We start from the raw sequence: 21,932 nt of genomic DNA on the forward strand, positions 1-21,932 counted from the left end.
ACGACACCTACGCCTGCGGGCACCGACGTACACCCGCATTGGACCATCATACGACGCAACAACCATCATGATTGCAAGAACCCCAACATCACACGCCCTTAGCGGTGTTTCCAGCCGCGCGCTGCCCGCTGCCTCCTCCACTGCTCGTCTTTCCGCCGCCACCACTTCTGCCCGTCAACAGCGCAGGGGCCTCGCAACCGTCCAAGATACTCCCGTTCACCGCCATGGTGGTCTGAAGGACCAGGACCGCATTTTCCAAAATCTTTACGGACACCATGGTGCGGATCTCAAGAGTGCGATGAAATATGGCGACTGGTACAAGACCAAGGAGATTATTACCAAGGGGCACGACTGGGTGCGTAATAACGCCAATGGCTATGACGCTTGGAATTGCGTGTCTAACAACATGGACAGATTATTTCCGAAATCAAGGCATCTGGCCTTCGTGGTCGTGGCGGCGCCGGTTTCCCCTCTGGCCTCAAGTGGTCGTTCATGAACTTCAAGGACTGGGACAAGGACACCAAGCCGCGATACCTGGTGGTCAACGCTGACGAGGGCGAGCCGGGTACTTGCAAGGACCGCGAGATTATGCGCAAGGACCCCCACAAGCTGATCGAGGGCTGTCTCGTCGCCGGTCGTGCGATGAACTGCACCGCGGCGTACATCTACATCCGTGGCGAGTTCTATCATGAGGCCTCTGTCCTGCAGCGCGCCATCCAGGAGGCCTACCAAGCTGGCCTGATCGGCAAAAACGCTTGCGGATCCGGCTACGACTTTGACGTCTACCTTCACCGCGGCATGGGAGCCTATGTCTGCGGCGAGGAAACCTCTCTCATCGAGTCGCTCGAGGGCAAGCCCGGCAAGCCCCGTTTGAAGCCTCCGTTCCCCGCTGCCGTTGGTGTTTTCGGCTGCCCCTCGACCGTTGCCAACGTTGAAACCATCGCCGTCGCCCCCACAATTTGTCGCCGCGGAGGCAGCTGGTTCAGCAGCTTTGGCCGCGAGCGCAATGCCGGCACCAAGCTTTTCTGCATCAGCGGTCACGTCAACAACCCTTGCACCGTCGAGGAAGAAATGTCGATTCCCCTGCGGGAGCTCATCGACAAGCACTGCGGCGGCGTCATCGGCGGCTGGGACAACCTCAAAGCCGTCATCCCTGGTGGTTCCTCGACGCCCATCCTACCCAAGCCCATCTGCGACGAGCAAATGATGGACTTTGACGCACTCAAGGATTCGCAGTCTGGTCTGGGCACGGCCGCCGTCATCGTCATGGACCAATCGACCGACGTCGTCCGCGCCATCTCGCGGCTCAGCGCCTTCTACAAACACGAGTCTTGCGGACAGTGCACGCCTTGCCGTGAGGGCTCTACCTGGACCTACCAGATCATGCAGCGTTTTGAGAAGGGCCAGGCGCGCGCCCGCGAAATCGATATGCTGCAGGAGCTCACCAAGCAGGTCGAGGGCCACACCATCTGCGCGCTGGGTGAGGCCTTTGCCTGGCCGCTGCAGGGCTTGATCCGCCACTTCCGCCCCGAACTCGAGGCTAGAGTAAAGGACTACGCAGCGAAGAACGGCGGCGAGGCGCTCGCTGGTGGCTGGCAGCACAATGCGTCGAAGCAGGGCATGTTGATTGCGCCGGGTCAGTAGACCCATCTATAGACAGATGCAAGATTTTCCTGGGAGTTGGTCGTCTCTCGTCTTTTGATAGCAAACGCAATGTGCCCAAGCGGACCGATAGACTGCGATGCGCGCGGGGTTTTGAGCTAGCGATGGTGGACCGACTGTACAACGACTCTTCTTTTTCCTCTTCTCCGATTGCTCTGATTTCGTCTTTTTCAGCGCTAGTTCACTGTCAATTTGTCAATGTACAAATATTTTGGCAATGCGTGTCGTGCACGTCTGTCTCGAGTAATGAGTGCAAATTGAGTCGAAGCCCTAGAGAGTGTTCTTGACGTGAGCGGTTCCTTGATTCTCGAGCGCCTCTCCAACTCCATGACCTGCATACCAACATTACCTCTGCAGCAACGAACGGAAATCCGGGTATCCATTTCCAACACCACAAACCCACGGTCATACTCTCACACCTCCCAATCCAACCGCAACAATCAGCCCAAACAAATACCAACAAATTCTTCCCGCCCAATGGCGCCATCGCCGTCCAAATCAAACTCCTCAATCATGGCGATGAGCTCCTCCTCCTGCAGGCCCTCGCCCAGCTCGCGCGCGACGCGTCGCAGGTCGTCGAGCGTGATGTTGCCCTTGGCGCCGGCGTCGAACAGGTCGAAGGCGCGCAGGATCTCGTCGCGCGGGTCGCGAGTCAGGATGCGGTGCGCCATGATGGCTTGAAATGAGGCCAGCGGTAGGAGGAGCCGTGTTGGGCCGGTGAAGGTTATGGGCGGGGCGGCGGTTTTGGAGGAGGTGGGTTTGGCGAGCGAGGTTGCGGGGACGCTGGGGAAGGAGGTGGGTTAGTTTTGGGCTCGATGCCGTCTGGATATAGGGAGGGCGCACCCATGTGTCCGCAGGACGTTGAGGATTTCGTTCTTCGGCAGGTCGAAGCCTAGCGCTTTCATGGCCACTTTGAGCTCATGGTAGTCAATGTGGCCGTCCTTGTCGAGGTCGAAGAGTTGGAACTGCAGCGCATCATCTCAGCACATTGCCCTCTTGCGTCGGAGACCCGGATTTCCAAGTCTGCCCAAGCATCGGCAATTGACGTACCGCCTCGTTGATCTCCTCGCGGTGCTCGTCGCTCAATTCGGCCAGGTCGCCGCGCCCTGCGCTCTCCAGCCTCTCGCGCTCCGCCCGTTCTGCGCGCTCGCGCTCCAGCCGTTGTGCCTCGCGCTGCTGGTGTGTTGTTGCGCCCCCTGCCCCAAAGCCTGCTGCTGACGCGTTGAAGCCGGCGTTTGATGGCCCTGCTGCTGCTCCACCTGATTGTACGGCGCCTCCAGGTCCGCCGCGGTGTCCACCAAGCCCTGATGTGAAGCCTCGGCCCGGGAAGGGGTTTGTGGACGCCATTGGAAGTTGTTTAGATGATGCGAAGGAGGGAACGGCCTTGTCGTCGTAGTGTGTGTGGGCGCAATACGACGGGATAGTGCAGGCTGAGGTTGTACGGTTGTAGAGGGGCAACGAGGGTGCGTTTGCCCGGCAATGTCCTTTGTTTCGGTTGATGGTTTGGGAGACGCGTTCGAGGCGCGTTCTCGCTTAGCTCGCAAGGGTGTTAGGTACGGTAGGCACTGCGCCGGTGCCGGGCTGCTGCTATAGCTCCAACGACATCACTTCTGCTTCTCTGGTATCATTGGAGCTGAGTTCGTGTCATCCTTGACGGAGCGGACGGATTCCGTCTCGTGTTTGTCAAACTCTGATAGGTAGGGGATCCACAGGCTTCTACCAGGCAGCTGGATGCACAGCTGCCTGTGGTAGCCTTGTCCGGCAGAGGCATATAAATTCTTCGAGGGCACAAACAAAACCACTGACACTGAGGAACACATCTTAGGGCATATAGGACAAGCCAATACCCATCTCTTCTCCTCGTCCCTTCACAACGAGGTGCAATTGCTGTGTGAATCACGTGTGGAGTGCAGTTGCTGTCGTGCACGGGCCATCGTCTCCAACCTCCGGAGCGCGAAATCCTCCGCGGCCAGAGGCCAACCTCCAGCTACAACTCCATCGTCCTCCCTACCGCCCAGCTCTCCATCCCCACTCTCGCCCTCGATCTCGTCCCTCTGCGTGCGACGAATCGACCCTTGACTATTCCTTGTCTCGGCTGCTGCCGCGCTTTCCAGCCTTCTCCCCGCGCGCAGCAGTCCCTCTTCCCTTTTCTTAGCGCGTCGTCGCGACGCTCGCCGCACTTTTCACACCTCAACGCCATTCGGACGTCGTCTCTCGCGCGTTTTCTCGCTTCATCTACCCCAGCTCTCGCGACCGCGGCGACACAAGCAGCACGCCATGTCTTTCGGATCGACGGGCTTCGGTTCTGGTGGTGGCTTCGGCTCCACTAACAACACCTCGGGCTCAGGCTTTGGTGGTGGATTTGGAGGATTTGGATCAGGCAACACGCCCAACACAAACACTGGAGGAGGTGAGTAACTTGCGCATTTGTTTTCATCTCGTCCTTGTCCTCGGCCGACGCCTCTGCGAATCGACCCTGGAGCTCCCGCTTTGCCTTTCGAATTGCCGCGCGACACCCAGAACAACCCGAGGTTGACTTTGGTTTCTGTCACCATCCAGGCTTCAGCTTTGGCTCCAACAACCAACCCTCAACTGGTGGTGGTCTCTTTGGAGCCGCAAACAACACCGGCAGTGGCTTCGGCAGCGGAGGTGAGTCCCATGGCATCGCCTAGCGGCGTCTACTGCGTTCCGTCCACCCTCGCAGTCACCTTGGCCGGCATTGTGGTGAGGTTTGGTCGCGGAGCCCGCGCCCCGCCTCTCCAGGCGACACAATGGCCTCGTCGAAAAGGCCGCGCGCAATTCCCCATTCTCTCAAACACCGTCGAGCTACACAGCCGCTCAGAATGGATTTCGACCCCATCGATTGGGGCTTTGGTCCAGGCAGCCAAATCACTTTTCCAGGCCCTCCGCACGACGCGGGACTTGCTACACATGACGATCAATCGCTGACTGCAATGGATATAGGTTTTGGAGGAAACACCTCAGGCGGCTTTGGCTCGGCCGCTAAGCCTAGTGGTTTTGGCACCACCAACGCTCCGACAACTGGTGGAAGCCTCTTTGGCAGTACCGCGACTGCTGCGCCAGCTAGCGGAACAGGCTTTGGTGGATTCGGAGGCAACTCAAACACCACGAGTGCCTTCGGCGGTGGAAACACTGGAGGCGGTCTCTTCGGGCAGCAGAACAAGCCGGCCACCGGCTTCGGCTCATCGCCAGCGCCCGCAGGCGGTCTGTTCGGGGGCGGCAGCGGCACGACTACGAGTACTCCAGCATTCGGAGCCGGAGCGGCGAGTACGGCCTTGGGCAACACGCCCACCAGCAACAGCGGCACCGCGAATACTCCTTTCCAGCCGTACACCGAGAAGGACAACGCTGCCAACCAGAATGCTCACTACCAAACCGTCACATTTCAACCAGCATACGCGGGCCATTCTCTAGAGGAGCTTAGAATGCAGGACTACGCCCAGGGCCGGCGCTATGGCAATGCCAACGGACAAGCGGGTGCCTTTGGTGCCAACACTGGCTTTGGTGGATTCGGATCATCAAACAATTCGGCAACCTCTGCATTCGGCGCAAGCACCAACAACAACTCCTCGACTGCCGGTGGTCTTTTCGGATCAGGCAACACCAACACTACCTCTGGCTTTGGAAGCACACCTAACAACACTTCTGGTGGCTTTGGTGGCAACACTGCTGGCGGCGGTCTCTTTGGCGCAAAGCCTGCTGCACCAGCAGGAGGCCTTTTTGGAAGCACCACTTCGTCTCAGCCTGCCTCTGGTGGGATGTTCGGAACCGCCGGGTCCACTCCTTCGACTGGCTTTGGTAGCAACACAGGCTCAGCTTTCGGAGGGGCCAACCCGCCTGCGGGAGGTGGACTGTTCGGCGCAAACAACCAAACTCAAAACAAGCCCGCGTTCGGTGGTGGATTCGGCTCGACAGGCACAGGCTCAGCTTTTGGTGGCTCGACCAGCGGAGGCTTTGGACAGCAGAACAACCCTTCGACGGGCAGCAACCTCTTTGGCGGCGCGAACAACACTAACAACACGCCTTCGCCCTTTGGCGCTGCCAACAACCAGCCCCCGCAAAACACGTCTAGTCCTTTTGGAGGATTCGGTCAGAACAATCAGGCTCAGCCTCAGAACCAGGCACCGGGTGGTGGATTGTTTGGCGGTGCTTTTGGCGCGAACAACAACCAGCAGCAGCAGCAGCAGCAGAACAAGCCCCTCTTTGGAGGCAGCTCGACTGGTACTGGCGGTGGCCTCTTTGGTGCCAACCAGCAGCAGCAGCAAAACCAGCCCGCTGGTGGTGGTCTTTTCGGCGCGAACAACAACGCCCAGCAAAACCAAGCTGGCGGTCTCTTCGGCAACAAGCCTGCTGGCACGACGGGCGGTCTGTTTGGGTCAGGTTCCGCTCCAAACACCAACACCGGATCCAACTTGTTCGGTGGCTTAGGTCAAAGCCAGAACAATGCGCAGAACCAGGGTGGAGGTCTTTTTGGAGGCGCTGCCAATAACCAGCAGCAGCAGCAGAACAAGCCAATGTTTGGGGGCAGCACTGGTTCGGCAGGAGGAGGTCTATTTGGTGGAAGCAGCTTTGGCCAAAACAACAACAACAATGCTTCTGGCGGTCTTGGTGGTAGTCTCTTTGGAGGAAACAATCAACAGAACCAGCCGCAACAGTCCACCCTCGGCGGCAGTCTTTTCGGTAACTCAGCTGCTCAGCAGAGCACAAACCAGGCCCCGAGCTTGACCGCATCCCTCAAAGACAACCCCTACGGCCACGACAACCTGTTTGCAAGCTTGACCTCCCCATCGCAAAGCGTTGGTCCCTTGGCAACTCCTCTGTCCAGCAGTCAGAAGAACAAGAAGAGCGCAATTCTTCCTCAGCACCGTATCAACCCCGCGGCTTCTTCGCGCCTCATTACTCCGCAAAGACCCATGAGCGGGCTTGGATTCTCGACTTATGGAACGCCAGGCACCGCCTTGAACAGCGGTAGTCCCAGACTTGGTGGCAGCTTGGTGGGCGGTGGTAGTTTCTCCAAGTCTTTGGCAAAGAGCTTCTCCTCCAGCACCCTCCGCGGCCCTATCAACACCGACGACAGCATCCTTTCGCCCGGTGCCTTCAACCCGGCGAAGCGACCTAGCTATGCCACGACGGGCAGCATGAAGAAGCTGAACATCAATCGCAGTCTTAATGTGCGCCCCTCCCTCTTCGGAGACGACACGAACAGCAGCCCGGCTTCGCAGAAGAAGCGCGTCAGCTTTGATGCTTCGACCACCCTGTCTAACGGACACATAGACGGCGCCAATGGCGCACTCGTCCCTGCTGAGCGCGAGTCTGCCACCCCCAGCGCTGAGGAACAGGGCTTCCTGAGGTCGTCCAAGAATGCTGACACGCCTAAGAACGTCTTCACCAACGGCGACAGGCCCGAGATGGAGCAGGTAAAGGGTAACGAGGTTGCTCTCGCCACCAAGAACGGCTCGCCCAGCTCTGCAACTCGTGAGGCTCCCAGCGAACCGCTCCACAAGCGGACTGAGCTCGTCGCTGGCGACTATTGGACCGAGCCTCCTCTTGAGCAGCTGAAGAAGTTGAGCAAGCAAGAGCTCAAGTCCGTCCCCAACTTCAGAGTGGGACGTGTCGCTGTTGGCGAGATTAAGTTTGAGCAGCCTGTCGACCTTTCTGGTGTCGATTTTGACCGCCTCTTTTCTACCGTCATTTGCCTGAAGCCCCGCAACGCCACCGTTTATCCGTCCAAGACGACCACGCCTCCTGTAGGCAAGGGTCTCAACGTCACATCCCTCATCACGCTTGAGAACTCGTGGCCTCGCGCATCAAAGGACGAGACGAGGAGCGAGCGCTTTGCCAAGCACCTTAAGCGTCTCCAGACCGTGGACGATACTGAATTTGTTGACTACAACCCCCATACCGGTACATGGAAGTTCCGCGTGTACCACTTTACGACTTACGGTCTTGACTACGACGAGGACGACGACATTGACTCTATGCCTCTCGACCAAGCTCCTGCGATGGCTTCTCCAACTCCCGGTGCTCGCAACTCGCCGCTTCCCCCGCTGAGCTCGCTTCACCGTCTGTCGGGTGTTGACAACGCGCTCATCAGCCCGGCCGAGTCAAGCCCTGACGACACGTTTGAATTCAAGAGAGGCAAGACTTCGACCAGGAACGTTCCTGGGAGTTTTGACACGGAGGCTGCGTACTACGAGGATGACCACATGGCCTATGGACAGGACGATACCATCAACAGCACTCAGTCTTTTTTAGATGAGCGCTCCGTGGGTCCCTACGAGGAGGGCAGTGACATGGATGCTGCCTCTTACCGTAGCGGATCTGATTCGGAACCTGAGCAGAACATGGTGGGCTCATTCCCCGTTCCGGATCGCACCACGGAGCCGACTCCCACCAAGAACAGCATCTTCGACGCCACGGGCATGCCCAAGTCCATCCTGAAGCAAAGCCAACCATTTCGCAACAGCCTCGGAACTCCGGCGAAGCAGCACTTTGACTTTGAGGATGATTGGGCCGCGCAGCTCCAGCGTACCATCAGCCCGAAGAAGCAGGACCGACAGGCTCTGCGCGACAACCAGAGCAATGTGTTGAAGGCTTTCGACAAGGACGAAGCCACCCCCAAGGCGAACAAGACGGCAGCTCCTTCGCAGAATATCGCCAACCATATCGATTTGATGAGCTCCTTGTTCGGAGCAAGCACTGCCCGCAAGACGGGAAGCATTGGGCCGGGACAGAAGAGAAATGGTCTTGAGGTTTGAATTCCCTTCATTTTGCTTTTTTGGGTTCTGCGCGGCGTCTGGCGCTTCACGGTCTCCAGTTGGCTACGAGCTTGGATTGGACAAGGGCCAGACGTTGCGCCCGCTCTTGTAGTTAGCTTAGGACAGATTGAACAGTTTGCTAAAATCTCGGATGTTCCACAGTGGCCGTACCAGAAGACACCCAAAACCGGTGATGACCTTGCCGAAATGGATGAACGAGAAAAAGCGTTCCACGACAGCTTCAAGCCCAGCTGGACCCTCGACGGCGGCTTTACGTACACCGTGCCTGGCTCCGCTCCGCGGATGGAGGGCAACTTCTTCAACAACTTTGGCATCTCTCTTGTCGGGCAGCAGAAAGACGTGCGCTTCGCCAAGTTTGCTACCCCTGACGATGTAAGTACTCCCACTCGAAAACGGACCAGGACTCATTGTTTCAGATTTGGTCCCCCACAATGGAAGCACAGGCTCTTCCCAACAATACCGAGATCATAGGAGGAGGTTTTGACGATCCACCTCGCGCAAAAACGCTGGAGATGGAATTCCTTCCCCTTGCCTCTTTGGTGGACACGAGCACTTCGGCGGGCAAATACGAGCAGCAAGTGTGGAAAATTGCTAGCATCCTCTTCGACGACATTTCCAAGGCCAAGTTCGATATCCCTGCTTGCGTCAACCCCCCCGATGTTCGCGAAAGCGAGGAGCAGATTCGCACCGAAGTGCTTGCCGATTTCTGGAAGTCCATTGTTCTGCCTGAAGCTGAACGCCAAGCGCGACAGGCCAAGTCACCGGAAGAAAAGGCCATTGCTTACCTCTCCGCCAACTGCGTCTCTGAAGCTTGCGAGGCCTTGCTTGAGGGCAGGAACTTCCGTCTTGCTACTCTTGTTGCACAGATTGGACGCCCAAGGTCGTCTCGCGCAGCAATGGGCGCTCAAATCGAACAGTGGCGCGCACAAGGGGTCTGGTCTGAAATTTCCGCGCCTATCCGCGCCATCTACACGCTCTTGTCTGGCGAATGCGCTGTTGTTGACGGGGCCGATGGTCCCGAGATTGACAGAGCTGTCGAAATCAAGATCTCGCAGCAGTTCGGCTTGGATTGGCGTCAGGCCTTTGGCCTTCGTCTTTGGTACGCCAGAGAAATGCTCACGACCGAGAGCTCGATCTATCAGACCGTCCGGCGATTCCAGGATGAGTTGAGCCATGGAGATGAACAGGTGCGCCCTGTGCCATGGTTTGTCCGCGAAGGTGTGGACATGGGCTGGCAAGACCCCAAGCCTCAGGAGCGAGAAGACTTGCTATGGGGCCTTCTTAAGCTATACAGGGCACACAGCAGCAGAACACCAGCCAGCGTCACGGGCATTTTCATGCCTGAAAACGCCACGGGCAACCCCCTCAACGCACGTTTGAGCTGGCAACTGCTCACTCTTCTCCGCGCAAAGAACATTCTGCCCCGCGAGGTCGCCAACCCTAACTGGAAGGCATCTGGCGACGAAGTCTTCAACAAGCTCGAAATCACTGAGCTTTCGGATCACCTGGACCAGACCTTTTCACTTCCCCTGCTCACCGCAGAGCACTGGACGCACGCCGCTTGGGTGCTCATCCACCTTACGGATGACACAGTCCGCGCTGAAGCCCTCAAATCCCTTTTGTCCTTCAACGCTGCAAGCATCAATGGCGCAGACGAGACAAACTCAGTCGATTCTACGGCGGTTGCCTCTCGTGGACCATCCGTCTTTGAGTTCCTCACCGACTCGCTCAAAATTCCGACGCCGTGGATCTTCACGGCCCTCGCCCAGCATGCTCGCGCCGTTCTTCATGACCCCTACCTTGAAGTTCGGTACCTTTTGCGCGCTGGCTCTCTGGTCGCGGCCCACGCCGTCCTGACCTCGACAGTTGCGCCCGCTGCTGTCATTGCCAACACAGCCGACGAACTCGACGCTTTGCGCACTCTTCTCACGATGTTCGTTGAGCACCCTGGACACGGCTCTATCCCGGCAGCCGACTGGAAGCGTGGTGGTCTGGTGTACGCGGACTATCTCGAGCTCCTGGAGGATAGCAACATCGCTGCCAGCAATGGCGCAATACCATCCGCAGGACCAGGCGCAACAGCTTTCCTGGAGCGTGAACGGGCAAAGACCGTGCCGCGCCTGGCTACTGCGCTCGCCAGCCTGGCACCCGAACTCGGCAACAAGGAGCTGATTGAGCGTGCCGCGCTCAAGGAGATTGCGGGGTGTCTGCTCAAGAGCTTTGGAGGGCCGCGCTCTGCTGCTGGTGCCAAGGGCAAGAGTATGGGAGCGGCTGCGGCTTTGCAGGCACAACTGAAGGAGTTGAGGGGCATGGGAGTGACGGAAGAGGTTGGTCTCAGGGTCGGCCGCGCCGAGGGTCTGGGCTAATACCGCGCTGTGGTTGGGGGAGTAAGAGTGTAGGTTATCGAAAGGAAGAAAGGATAGAAGAGGGACGGAATGGCTTGGTGAAAATTCGCATGGCAAGATGGTGGGCAGTGTGAGGGTCGGAAAACGTCTTTTCTGGTTGCCGGAAAGTTGTTGGATTGCAAAATAGGCGAGAGGCGATGAGGATTCTTTTTGTTTTGTTTATTAATGAAAAGTAGTCACTGCGGCAAGCGTATGAGCGTGCATCAGGAGATAGTCATTCAAAAACCATGACCTGAATTGAAGTTTATCCAGATCTGAGAAGTGCCATTGCTGGGAAAATTTTGATGAAGCTGTTGCTGGCTCTTGGCCCACCGCCCAAGCAAACCCCTGCAGGGTCCCGCCCGATCAACTTGACTACAACAGTCTTCTTTTTTCACAGCAGGTCTATTGGAACATCTCGCTCGGAGCCATCCTGTGTTCAATTTATCGATCCTACCCTCTCTCGAGTTTGGCTCTGCTGCTATTGATTGACATTAGCCTGTTACGATAACATGTGTCCGTACCACCCCGCACCGACGCCTCTGCGAACCTCAGCTCCCAAGGCCTTGTCATCAGCCACCAAAGCCCCCAGCCCATGGTCACGACCTCTTATCGGGCTCTTTTGTTTCCTTCTGCTCGCTGTGGAGCTACGCAATCAGCTTTGGGTCATTTGGGCTGAACGGCTGCGCCGCAGGGCCGCTACTCCGCTTTTTTCTTTGGACCAAAAACTCGCCCGTCTTGCACGATTGTCTAGTACGAGGCCGTCATCTCCAACGACTACCAAAGCTTCAGACACAAGCTCCGCGGCTATTGAGCTTGCAAATCCGTCTATCTGCAGCGTCTGAGGTCTTCTCAGCCAGCCGACCGGCGTCCTTTGCGTCACGTGAGACGCTGACAACTCCACAATGTGTCAAGACGCCAGCACAACGGGCGGCCAGCCCTCCCATCCTCCCGCAGGCAACCAGCAATTGTATCCAGGCGCGGCGACAGCCGCCGAAATCCATATCCCCGTGGTGAGCAAAAAAGCAACTCGGCTGGAGCGCGCCTCGCTTCCGACGTCCAACACACACGGCCGTGACACGAGGCTGACGCGGTAGACCGCTTTGGCAGGAGGACGATGTCGATTCGGCGTATGGCGGTGAAGATGCTATGAGCGATACGACGTCTGTTGCTTCGACTATTTGGAAGCATCGCTTTGAGAATGGGAGGAGATATCATAAGTATCAGGAGGGCGCTTACTGGTGAGTTGGATTGCTTGTTTGCGTACATGTGTGGGTTGTGAGGTGGAAAAGGGGCATCTTTCAGTACAGTCTGCGTGGAGCTCTTTTGCTAGAGGTTGGAAAAGTAGAGGCGTTCGATTGGTGTGCTGACATGTCAAGGGGCCCGAACGACGATGCTCAGAATGACCAATTGGACATTGGGTAAGCTGTGATTTTCATTGCTTGCTTGGATCCAGGATACTGATTTTGAAGTCACCACATGATGAGAATTCTTCTCGACGACCGGCTGCATTTGGCGCCTTTGCGGACAGACCCTCAGGTGAGTCCCTACCCCAATCGTGTCTACTATGTTGAAAACTGGCTGACATTTCAAAGAGGGTCTTGGATGTGGGTATGTTGATCCGAGAACGCATCGTAGATGTGAGCGACACACTCACATCGTTCGTCTTCTGCAGGCTGCGGAACAGGAATCTGGTCCATGTACTGCGCCCCTCTCCCCATTGTCTCAATTCCATGGTCATTTCTGATCCTTACACAGTGACTTTGCCGATGAGTACCCATCTGCTGAAGTGATCGGCACAGACTTGTCGCCAATTCAACCGGCGTACACTCCGCCCAATGTCAAGTTCGAAGTGGACGACTGTACGCAGCAATGGATGTACCCGCCCGACCATTTCGACTTGGTGCACATCCGATGCCTTTACGGCTCAGTATCCGACTGGCCAGCATTCTACCGCGAAGTATACGAGTACGTCGAGGTCGAAATATGCACACGCCCCTGAACGCTTCCGCTTCCCAAATGCAAGCTGACGTGCATTCGCACAGGCACATCAGACCTGGCGGCTGGATCCACCAGCTGGAGACATCGATCCAATTCAAATCCGACGACGACAGCTTCCCGCCCAACTCGGCCCTGCTCGAGTGGTCCGACCTCTTCATCGGCACGGCAGAGAAGTTCGGTAAAACCATGCGCGTCACTGACAACATGAGGCGCTGGATCACGGACGCCGGCTTCCAGGAGGTCAGAGAGGTGCGGTACAAGGTCCCCGTCGGACCCTGGAGCTCGGATCCCAAGCACAAGGAACTGGGCAAATGGAACTTGCTGTATTGCTTTTATGGGTGCGGTAGGTGTTTCCGTGTGGACCTGGAGGTTCCGCTTGATGTCGAATTTGCTGACGTTTGGTGCGTGCAGAGGGCTGGGCCATGTTTTTGCTGACGAATGTTCTGGGAGTGAGTATTGTTTTCTCGATGCACGCGCTTTGCTGACATTGTGTTCAGTGGAAACCTGAAGAAGTGCAAGTCCTCCTTGCGAAATTCAAGGCCGCGCTGAAGGACAAGAAGACGCATGCATATTATGAGATGTAAGTGTATAGCTTAATTTGCCGAACCTTGACCTCTGGATGAGATGTTTGTCTCGCTGACAACAGAGTAGGTCGGTTGTGTATGGGAAGAAACCAGAGGCTTAATCCTGGAATAGACGGCACTAGACTTTGCATTGCCGCTTCTGGATATTGATTCGGCATAGAGTGATATCGACACAGCTAGAATTTAGCTTCTTTGTTGTTCAAGCGGCGGATAGATCCGACGTGGTTTAGATTTTCTTTCATGTTCCGATTCCCGCCCGTCCTCCCACCCTACGTACAACATTCTTTCATTTCATCAACGGGCTCGTATCTTGCAATACACCAGAACATCAACAAAAAGGAGCATGTCACGCATCAGGACAAGTTCACACGTGACTCGGAACTCGGAGCTCGGGCTCCGTCTGGCACGCCGAAAACGCTTTGCCTGGTCGGCGACAGATCCTCAACGGGAAACCGAACGATTGCGGCTCCACAACAGAAGCACGCGTCCTGCGGCACGTCGTCAGAGGCTTCCCGAATCGACCCTGCCTCAATGGATTCTCGGCCATAATCTGCACAGTTTGAGAGACCGACAGAACTTGATCCTAGATTCTGGAATAGCCCGAAGATGGCTGCTCAACAAGCCTTTCGAGGTTTGCAGGGGAGCCGAGAATGGACAGCAAACCGAGCGCATCGCCTCTCATCGTCAACTCGTGGCACAACAGCACGTGCAGCTTCCACGACGCGACCTCCCTATTTCATGTCTACCGGCGGTATCAACCGGCGGCAAAACAGTCGGTTAGATAGAGTACCAAGCTCCTAACGCAGTGTGGTAGGAGGCGCGCCAGGGCCTTATTCGGGCTCCAATACGCCGAGCCAGCACTTTGCATTGTAGGACCGGCTTTTCCTACGTGTGCATGTCGGTCACACGCTTTTGCTGCTGGACATACTGCTGCATTTATCTCGCCAAGCGCCTGCCACCGCAGAGTCGCACGCATCACGCACATCTTTGAAGAGTTGGAACTCGCCAGGGGCTTTCGAAATGGTCACAACGGCGTCTTTTTCGACGTCGACACTCGGAAAATCCGAGTTGCACCGTGTATGATCGACACGGGGCCGTGTCGTCGTCGTCGGCCTGAGGTACACTCTTGGTATGTTCGAGATGGAAGGCCTGGGCTGTTAGTTGGCCAAGGCAAGGGGCTATTGATGCGATGTTCGGTGTGGGTCGTAAAAGATTAGTCGCTATGGTCGTATATAATAGCCAGGTACAGCCGCGAGTGGTGACGATGGTGTTTTGACCCAGGGAAGTCATCAAGAGCTACAGAGCAGACTATCAACAAGAGCAAGGAGCTGATATTCTGGTCTCAACCTCTTCTTCGACTCTCCTTCACCGATCCACACATTCAACCACCATGAAGGCCAACCTCCTCGCTGGGGCTTTTGCCTCTGTCCTTCCTCTCGCGTCCGCTGCGCCGAAGTCGGCCGCATTTACTGGCGCGGCCGACGTCAATGACCTCTTCGTCTCTACCGCGCCAAATGAGCCGAAGCCATACATTCTTCCAAAAATGGCCGGCCGCGCCGTTGCCGTCGGCCAGCAAATCTACCGCTTCAGCGTGACGGGCAACGCATCGGCCGGCGCCTTTACCCTGATGCAAACGAACGCGCCCTCGTCGACCGCCCTCGGCGTCCTCCCGCACATCCACAAGGAGCACTACGAAAACTTCTACTGCACCAAGGGCCGCTTCCAGCTGTGGGCGCAATCCAACAGTACGGCCAACGCCACGCAGCAGGCGCGCGTCCTCACGCAGGGCGACTACGGCGCGGTGCCACAAGGCACGATCCACTCGTTCCAAGTCACAGACCCGGACACGCAACTGACGGGCATCATCTCGCCGGGCGGATTCGAGGAGCTCTTCATCGCCATCGGCGACAGCGCCTACACGTCGTCGACGGGCTCTGAATACGTCCCCGCCGCGTCCAACTCGTCGTCGTCCTCGGGCGCCGGCTCGTCCGCCTCGCTCATCTCGGCGCTCGAGTCTTTCGACGTCTATGCCCAGCTGGACTTTGTTCCGCGCCGCGACCTGGTCAACGGCACCGCCGGCGATGCCGGCACGTGGCACACGGCCGCGAACGCGCTGGCCAAGGACACCTCAACGCCCGCCTTTGTCGCCAAGGGCTACGGTCCCAAGTACCTCTGGCGCGGCGACGCAGGCTCCGGCCAATACGCCGTCGTGGCGCCGCTCGTCACCGAGACGCAGAGCGCCGGCAACTTTACCATGGGCACGATCACGCTGTCGCCGCGCAGCGCCAACGCGTCGGCGGCGTCGCTGTCCAAGAGCAGCTTCCCCGTCCACACGGCGCTGCAGATCGAGGAGGGCGAGGTCGTGGTCGAGATTGACGGCTTTGCGGGCCAGGCGCGCGCCATCCAGGGCGACGTCGTCTTCGTGCCCAAGGACACCAAGTGGAGCTGGTGGGCGACGAGGCCGTTCACCAAGGTTCTGTATGTCAGCGGTGGCACGGGCGGTGTTGAGGAGCAGTTTGTGCAGGAGGGCGAGAGCTGGGATTGGATTACCTACCCCATTGCTTGAAGTGGTAGGGGTGGGGATATTCAGGGGTATTCTTCTTGTACATTTGTTTGATGATAGAATAGACGCTTCCATCGCTGGAATGCCAACCACGGGATATTGACTGGCAACTGCTATGTATCCAACATCTCCCACACTCAAAGCTTTGAAACAGCGTTCTGCAATGTGCTGCCCCATCTTCATGTCCTCGACGGCCGCTTCATCATCACATGATCAAGCGAAATGAGGTCCAAGCTGCTGCCGTGCCTTGCTCACCCTCCCAAAACAAACGCCCGCGAAAACAGTAGACACAGAAGAGCTCACCACTCCAAGTAGACGATACGCTCAATGACTGAGCAGTGGCTTCCTGCATTGCATGACTGCTCGATGTTCCGTCTAGGAGACGCGGGCGCCGCCATTTATACATGGCAGGCCACCGCTTCCGCGGGCATCAGGCGCATTCTAGGACACACACGGGCAATATCACGCGCTGGGAGCCTCCTCATGTGCGCGCGTGATAGAGCATGCGCCTCGAGGCTCCCCGCGTGTGATAGCCCGCATGGCAGGAGTCACAGCGCGTGATTTGGAACAGCCTCATGCACGCGGTAGCCTGCGAGCTAGAGTTCTTCGTATATAAGCGGATCCCAATCCTCTAGCAATCAGTGGTGATCATGACATTCAGAGAATCGATACTTGTTCAAGAACCCTGCACTGTCGTACTTTCTTTTTCCTTTCGGTCGCTTTTCTAACTCTGCCTGTTGTGTGTCCTTTTCAGTACTGCTTTAAAGCGCTATGGAGCGGCTCTTCAGTGAGTGATGATGCTGGCGCAGAGTGGTGCGAGACGGGCCACTGGACTTGGATAGGAAACCTGCAACACAAAAGTCGAATGGCATCCAACCAAAACACACATTAGGCGAACAGGCCAGAAACCCACATTTTCTGCGAGAGCGGCGGTGTGCAGTTGCAGGAGGGAAGTTCTGCGAAGACTTTGGCCTCGTTTATAGACAGAGGGGGAAATTCAGGAGGCTGCGCGATGGCTTCGGTTATCTGTTCCTAAGGGAAATCCATGAGCACACATGTCTGCCACAGGAGTTTTGGCCGATGATACTGCTGCTGAGCTATGAAATAGCGCAACATTTTGAATTTTTCAACCCTTTTCACAAGTCCACAACAACGGAGAAGTGACACTTTCTACGAGGAGACAGGCCGGAAACCAGACCGGACTGGGTGTCTCCCGTTTCCGGAAGCAAAATACTACAGGAATCCGACGAGCTGAAGTTCTAAAGTTGAAACAAAGGAGTTTCAACGTTCAGAATGCCACTATAGTCCCACGAGAAACTCCGAAAACGTTATTTTCCAGAGTGTTCGCACATTGATACAATCTCTGACCGACCGAGCCGGCAGGAAAGTAACGAGAAAAGGAAAGGCGGAAACGAAAGGCAAAGCAAAAGAGAACCGCGAGGATCAAGCCAATGACGTATAGGCATATATCTTTGAAGCCGCAGGGCACTTTCGCAGTAGTAATCTCATGAGTGCTCCCCGCTACCTTTCTAGATGCGCCATTGGCCCGGCCCGACCATCGTTTTTTGCTGTATCTCTCGATGAGTGTGCTGTTTGGCTATCTTATGAGCCGCGCGAATAGCCAGAATTGTCTGATTTCTTGCTTCGTGATGCACGGGTTTGGGCGTCTGGAGCGGAGCTGTGGTGGTGAAAGAGAAGATCAATACCCTGGGCACTGTCTTTTATAGGCACAGGAGACTCTCTTTGCGGGCAGAGCACAAGACACGCCCGGGGCGATTCTTTTGACCACATGCGTATGCCTGGCCCGCATGTGAACACGATGGACGTTCCGACTTCGCGCCTAGATCCGCTGCTCAGGTACAAAAGCTCAACTCAGCTCACTTCCTCCCCCCGTTTCACTCACTGCCGAAGCGACAAGGCTGGCGTGGAACGCCTTTTTGCAGTTGCCACTGCCGGGTCCGTTTACACGCGCATCAGTTTTTCTGTTTTTCGGAGCGCGGTCAGTCGTCGCAGAGACAGCTCAGCGAATTTCGCCTTGCTTGTGTTGTTATCCACCGGACTCGGCGTTGTTGGAAGGGCAAGCACGTTGACGACGCGGTTTCGCAATGATGGAAGGCATTGCGGGATCATGATGGCGAGGGCTGTCCGACGACACGAATGCTCCCAACGCGCCCACAACACCACAACATTCGCACGACAAACCGCCGCCGCCGCCACAACCGCAACGCCCACAGTCCATGTCCAAAGGCGAGGGAAACACCCCCAGCAGACAGCAGACAGCAGTAAATGCTCGTAGCAGATCCTGCCGCTGCTGCTGTCGCCGCCGCCAACCCCAACTTCCATGTAGAAGAAGAAAGCCAGGGAGGCAGGAAGCCGGGTAGAAGTACTCTGACCAGACGGGCCCCCGCTCAGGTCAGACGGGCGCCAACTCACAACCAGACGGGGCCCCCGCTTGGACACATGGTCGGACGACATCGCCTTCACAAGACAGTGCACGCCGAAGTGGTGGCATGGGGCGCTGGCTGAATTGGCTTGTGACGCTTTGCCTCTCGTTCCATTCCGTTCCTGGATCCTGCTGCTCGTCCTTCCTTCTGACACACACCTGCTGCCTGCCTGCCTGCCTGCCTGCCTGCCTGCCTGCCTGCCTGCTACAGCAATCAACCCATCACAGCGCGCAGCCTTTCTTCTTCAAGCCAGGAGGAGCGTGGATGGGATTCGTCGCCGCAAACCCTAACTTCGCTTCGCAGCAGGAGCCGCTTACCGTGCTTCTGGCTGAGCCGAGACGTTCCGCGTTGTGGCAGGTGCGAGGCTGGTGTGGGATGAGGCGTTGTGACTGCGCCCAGCATCGCCATGTCGCGCGAGGGCACTGGAGAGAGTCTGTCCATGCATTCGACCTCGACGAGCAAACGCACTGCGTCCGGCAGCAGCAGGCGGCAGGGACTTGCCCCTTTCTTCTGATTCTCATTCTCACGGCCCATCCGCATGCGTTGCAGTTGGGTAACGATTCATATGTCTAGGCTGACAAGCAGACTTTGCGTGTTGCGTACGAGATGGTTGCTGTGTAGTAGACGAAAAGGGATTGGATGAAGCGAACTAGCTAGCTACGAGGCCAACAGGCGAGGCGAGCGGCTGGGTGGTGAGCGCTGTGCCGTGCCTCGTTCGTGATGCGTGTACTGCACGTTGGCTCCGTTGCTACTGCGGACGTGGTTGTGGACTGTGGGCGGCTCAATACTACATACTACACGCGCACGCGCAGCAGAGCGCGCGAGGCGTCTGTCCGTTCGCCAACGACTCCGTCCCGTCTACTCGAGAACGACAGTCGGCTCTTGCTGCACGTGGGTGGCGGCAGTTTGGTGTGGTGGGTGGCCCATGAGCCGCATTATTGCGTGCGCAGAGCATGAACGGGGCACGACGGGGCGTCCATCTTGCCACACAGGCACCTACCTCATGCTGACAACGGCAGTTGTTGGTCTTGTTGGTCTGATCGTGCCTGGATCCCGCGCAGGGGAGAGAGGGAGAGAGAAAGGAGGTGGAGACGTTGATGGGAAGGACGAAGATTGCCAGTCGGGTGCCCTGCCGCTCGCGTCTCGAGGACTGAACTGAGGTCCTCGCTGCTACATACCAGGCACCTGCTGCGCGGATCGTGGTCCGTGGCCGTGGGTCGAGTGCCGCCGGGATGCTGGCGTTGGGACGGACACCTACCGTACCTACTCCTGCTAGGGTTGCCCGGGTGGATGGTTGTCGCGTTTGCTTGGGATCATGGAGTGACGGGAGGGGGGTGGGACATTCGATCTCGTGTTTGTTTGATTTGCTTCAATTCGGCGATAATGACGATGACGACGACGACGACGGCAACGACACTGATGGATGAAGACGGGAGCATGGACAAGCTCTGCGGCAACGATGCAGCCAGCGCTCGTGCAGTGCCTATTCGAGTGGACATGCATGGGTATAGCTGGACCACTGCGGCGTGCTGATTGGGCGCAGCTCGGCAATGTTGCCGTCGATGTGGAAAGGAGTCGGTCGTGGCTTTTTTTTTTTTTTTTCTTCATCGTCGATGTATTGGCACGGCAGTCCAGGAGAAGCAGATTGAATGTTCTTTTTTTGGACAAGGCGAAAGGAAGGGCACGGCAATAGTGCCGAAAGGCCTTCAGGCCAGATAGACGACGACGACGACGACGAGACGACAGCAAGTCCTCAGGCAGACGTGTCGAATGTCGATTAAACTCTCGAGGCCTAAGGTGTCGGTTCGTCGAGACCACGTTGTGCAGACAGAGGTGCAGGCGAGTCAGGCCGTTGAAGCGTTTCATCGGCGACGAGGCAGACAGGCATCCAAAATTGGAAACGGGATTTGGATGAGTGATGATGATGATGATGATGATGGGCGACAAGGGACCCGACGACGCAAAGACAGGCCCAGGCCAGGCCACGACGGAGCGGACAGGAACAGGAATGGCGCGGGGAGGGATGGGCGCGCTAGCTCGCGTGCAGGGCTTAATATCGGGACGGCAGCAACTGCCAACTGGTGCTTGCAGTTTGATGGAGGATACGAACCGGTGCGATGGATGTGCAGCAGCCGAAGAAGAAGACGGCTGATAAGGCGGGCGATGCACGCGCGCGACAGGGCCCGCGGACGGATCAGTTGGTCTTCATGGTGTTGTTGATTGCGCAAGAGTGGAGTGGAGTGGAGTGGAGCGTCCAACCAAGGGGCCGCGCGCCTAGTGGTCTGGCTGCATCGGCTGGCCTGGCCCTGCCCTGCGCTGCGCTGACGGGATGGGATGGGCGCTCAACTTGCCTCCTCGTGTCCCGTTGGCGCTGCCATGGCCTCTATTTTCCGACTCACAGGCCCTCGGGGCGTGGGAAGAGGCGTCCCAATGTCATGGATGGCTTTTATCCTTTTGTCCACGGTGGCTTTGGGCGTCAAGCCAGAGCAGCATATACGGCGGCGTTTCGAAGAGGGGCCGCGCTGATTGGACGGCTGGCTGCACATACGACGGAGGATTACACAGCTGCTGAAATGATCAACTATCCATAAGGAATGCCGCACGGCGGCGCCAACTTAAGCTTCCCCAGCTTTCCGACCAAGCTCCCGGCGACCACGACTGGGTGGAGGATTGGGTCGCGCTTGCCATGGAAGTTGACGTGAGACGCCTCGTGGGCGCTGAGCTGGTGGGTATTGGCATTTAGCTTTTGGTTCATTCTTTGCGCCAGTCCGTGTTTGACTGTTGGTGGAGCGTCCGGATTGGGCCAGAGTCGCATGTGCAGTGAGTGCAGCAGCATGCGCGCAACATGTGGGTGCGTCGCGTCGCGTCGCGTACAGCGTCGAAACGCTGAGGTGCAGACGAAGCAATTCCCGGGAATGCCATGTCTGCAGCGGTGGCACAAGGATAAGCAGCATGCTCTGAAAGCAGAGCTTGTCGTCGCACAGATAGACGGTTGATGAGTTTCGCAGCGCTTGTCGCTCGTCTAAAGTTGCTGGTGGGGGGGAAAAAGAGACTCTCATCGGCAACAAATCGCACGCGCTCTTGAAACCAAAACTGTCACCATCGTCTTCCAACAGAGCTGTCGGGTAAATCTGTCCACTGTGTCCTATCGTGACGCCAGACCTACATGATGATCAAAAGATGCCTGTTTCACCCGCTCCGATCCGTCGATTGTCCTCAGGCCTCCCAGAAGGCTGTCAGAATCTTCAACGCCGCAGCGCCCCCGACACGACTTCCGTTGCGGCGACCGACCGAGCATCAGAGACAGCCTTTGGTCATTCTGCCGCCCACCACCTCACACTACTACACATCGTGAGCAAGCCCTCCTGAACCATGCCTGCCATCACGTGGAGCCACCATTTCTCGATTTCTTCTCGAGCCCCGCCCCGCCGGCTGTTAACCGCATTGGGCAGTTTTGGCGCGCCTGTGCGTTGTGGGCTTCCTGAAACGGCCTG

At 57.2% G+C, this 21,932-nt stretch overlaps 6 protein-coding genes across 6 annotated transcripts; 4 read left to right on the forward strand and 2 right to left on the reverse strand.

Moving 5' to 3' along the window:
• Nucleotides 1–4: 4 nt before the first annotated feature.
• Nucleotides 5–1,906, forward strand: J3D65DRAFT_631334 (uncharacterized protein). Its single transcript, XM_066800907.1, has 2 exons — nt 5–355; nt 415–1,906. Exons 1-2 carry the CDS (start codon nt 68–70, stop codon nt 1,642–1,644), a joined length of 1,518 nt encoding a protein of 505 aa, XP_066652826.1. The 5' UTR covers nt 5–67; the 3' UTR covers nt 1,645–1,906.
• On the reverse strand, nt 1,772–3,444 carry J3D65DRAFT_631336 (uncharacterized protein). The gene is made up of 3 exons (XM_066800908.1): nt 2,713–3,444; nt 2,506–2,627; nt 1,772–2,445 (listed from the first exon to the last, which is right to left on the reverse strand). The coding sequence occupies exons 1-3, from the start codon at nt 3,007–3,009 to the stop codon at nt 2,103–2,105; spliced, it is 762 nt and encodes a 253-aa protein (XP_066652827.1). The 5' UTR covers nt 3,010–3,444; the 3' UTR covers nt 1,772–2,102.
• A 51-nt stretch (nt 3,445–3,495) lies between these two features.
• On the forward strand, nt 3,496–11,118 carry J3D65DRAFT_631341 (nuclear protein 96-domain-containing protein). The gene is made up of 5 exons (XM_066800909.1): nt 3,496–4,072; nt 4,222–4,311; nt 4,627–8,435; nt 8,604–8,834; nt 8,879–11,118. The coding sequence occupies exons 1-5, from the start codon at nt 3,940–3,942 to the stop codon at nt 10,826–10,828; spliced, it is 6,213 nt and encodes a 2,070-aa protein (XP_066652828.1). The 5' UTR covers nt 3,496–3,939; the 3' UTR covers nt 10,829–11,118.
• A 436-nt stretch (nt 11,119–11,554) lies between these two features.
• J3D65DRAFT_456705 (SAM dependent methyltransferase) lies at nt 11,555–13,603 on the forward strand. Its single transcript, XM_066796392.1, has 10 exons — nt 11,555–11,859; nt 11,957–12,087; nt 12,226–12,267; nt 12,319–12,385; nt 12,442–12,457; nt 12,522–12,546; nt 12,605–12,814; nt 12,892–13,190; nt 13,259–13,296; nt 13,345–13,603. The coding sequence occupies exons 1-10, from the start codon at nt 11,752–11,754 to the stop codon at nt 13,429–13,431; spliced, it is 1,023 nt and encodes a 340-aa protein (XP_066652829.1). The 5' UTR covers nt 11,555–11,751; the 3' UTR covers nt 13,432–13,603.
• Nucleotides 13,604–14,517: 914 nt separating this feature from the next.
• Nucleotides 14,518–16,159, forward strand: J3D65DRAFT_456701 (RmlC-like cupin domain-containing protein). The gene has a single exon (XM_066796391.1). It carries the CDS (start codon nt 14,822–14,824, stop codon nt 15,995–15,997), a length of 1,176 nt encoding a protein of 391 aa, XP_066652830.1. The 5' UTR covers nt 14,518–14,821; the 3' UTR covers nt 15,998–16,159.
• Nucleotides 16,160–17,870: 1,711 nt separating this feature from the next.
• J3D65DRAFT_456859 (uncharacterized protein) lies at nt 17,871–18,560 on the reverse strand. Its single transcript, XM_066796393.1, has one exon. It carries the CDS (start codon nt 18,467–18,469, stop codon nt 17,957–17,959), a length of 513 nt encoding a protein of 170 aa, XP_066652831.1. The 5' UTR covers nt 18,470–18,560; the 3' UTR covers nt 17,871–17,956.
• Between the last annotated feature and the right edge of the window lie 3,372 nt (nt 18,561–21,932).

This window comes from Phyllosticta citribraziliensis (assembly GCF_038025025.1).
Source record: "Phyllosticta citribraziliensis strain CPC 17464 chromosome Unknown J3D65scaffold_9, whole genome shotgun sequence".
In the NCBI taxonomy this organism is placed as follows: Eukaryota; Fungi; Ascomycota; class Dothideomycetes; order Botryosphaeriales; family Phyllostictaceae; genus Phyllosticta; species Phyllosticta citribraziliensis.

What these genes read in the sequence shown, in the direction of transcription:
- J3D65DRAFT_631334 (XM_066800907.1), top strand. Translation starts at nt 68, where the DNA reads ATGATTGCAAGAACCCCAACATCACACGCCCTTAGCGGTGTTTCCAGC. An exon ending in TTACCAAGGGGCACGACTGG is followed by an intron (nt 356 to 414) that starts GTGCGTAATAAC and finishes CAACATGGACAG; the next exon opens with ATTATTTCCGAAATCAAGGC.
- J3D65DRAFT_631336 (XM_066800908.1), bottom strand. Translation starts at nt 3,009, where the DNA reads ATGGCGTCCACAAACCCCTTCCCGGGCCGAGGCTTCACATCAGGGCTT. An exon ending in GCGAGGAGATCAACGAGGCG is followed by an intron (nt 2,628 to 2,712) that starts GTACGTCAATTG and finishes GATGCGCTGCAG; the next exon opens with TTCCAACTCTTCGACCTCGA. An exon ending in AACGTCCTGCGGACACATGG is followed by an intron (nt 2,446 to 2,505) that starts GTGCGCCCTCCC and finishes CTCCTTCCCCAG; the next exon opens with CGTCCCCGCAACCTCGCTCG.
- J3D65DRAFT_631341 (XM_066800909.1), top strand. Translation starts at nt 3,940, where the DNA reads ATGTCTTTCGGATCGACGGGCTTCGGTTCTGGTGGTGGCTTCGGCTCC. An exon ending in CAACACAAACACTGGAGGAG is followed by an intron (nt 4,073 to 4,221) that starts GTGAGTAACTTG and finishes GTCACCATCCAG; the next exon opens with GCTTCAGCTTTGGCTCCAAC. An exon ending in AGTTTGCTACCCCTGACGAT is followed by an intron (nt 8,835 to 8,878) that starts GTAAGTACTCCC and finishes TCATTGTTTCAG; the next exon opens with ATTTGGTCCCCCACAATGGA.
- J3D65DRAFT_456705 (XM_066796392.1), top strand. Translation starts at nt 11,752, where the DNA reads ATGTGTCAAGACGCCAGCACAACGGGCGGCCAGCCCTCCCATCCTCCC. An exon ending in CCGAAATCCATATCCCCGTG is followed by an intron (nt 11,860 to 11,956) that starts GTGAGCAAAAAA and finishes CCGCTTTGGCAG; the next exon opens with GAGGACGATGTCGATTCGGC. An exon ending in TTCTACCGCGAAGTATACGA is followed by an intron (nt 12,815 to 12,891) that starts GTACGTCGAGGT and finishes GCATTCGCACAG; the next exon opens with GCACATCAGACCTGGCGGCT.
- J3D65DRAFT_456701 (XM_066796391.1), top strand. Translation starts at nt 14,822, where the DNA reads ATGAAGGCCAACCTCCTCGCTGGGGCTTTTGCCTCTGTCCTTCCTCTC.
- J3D65DRAFT_456859 (XM_066796393.1), bottom strand. Translation starts at nt 18,469, where the DNA reads ATGTCGTCCGACCATGTGTCCAAGCGGGGGCCCCGTCTGGTTGTGAGT.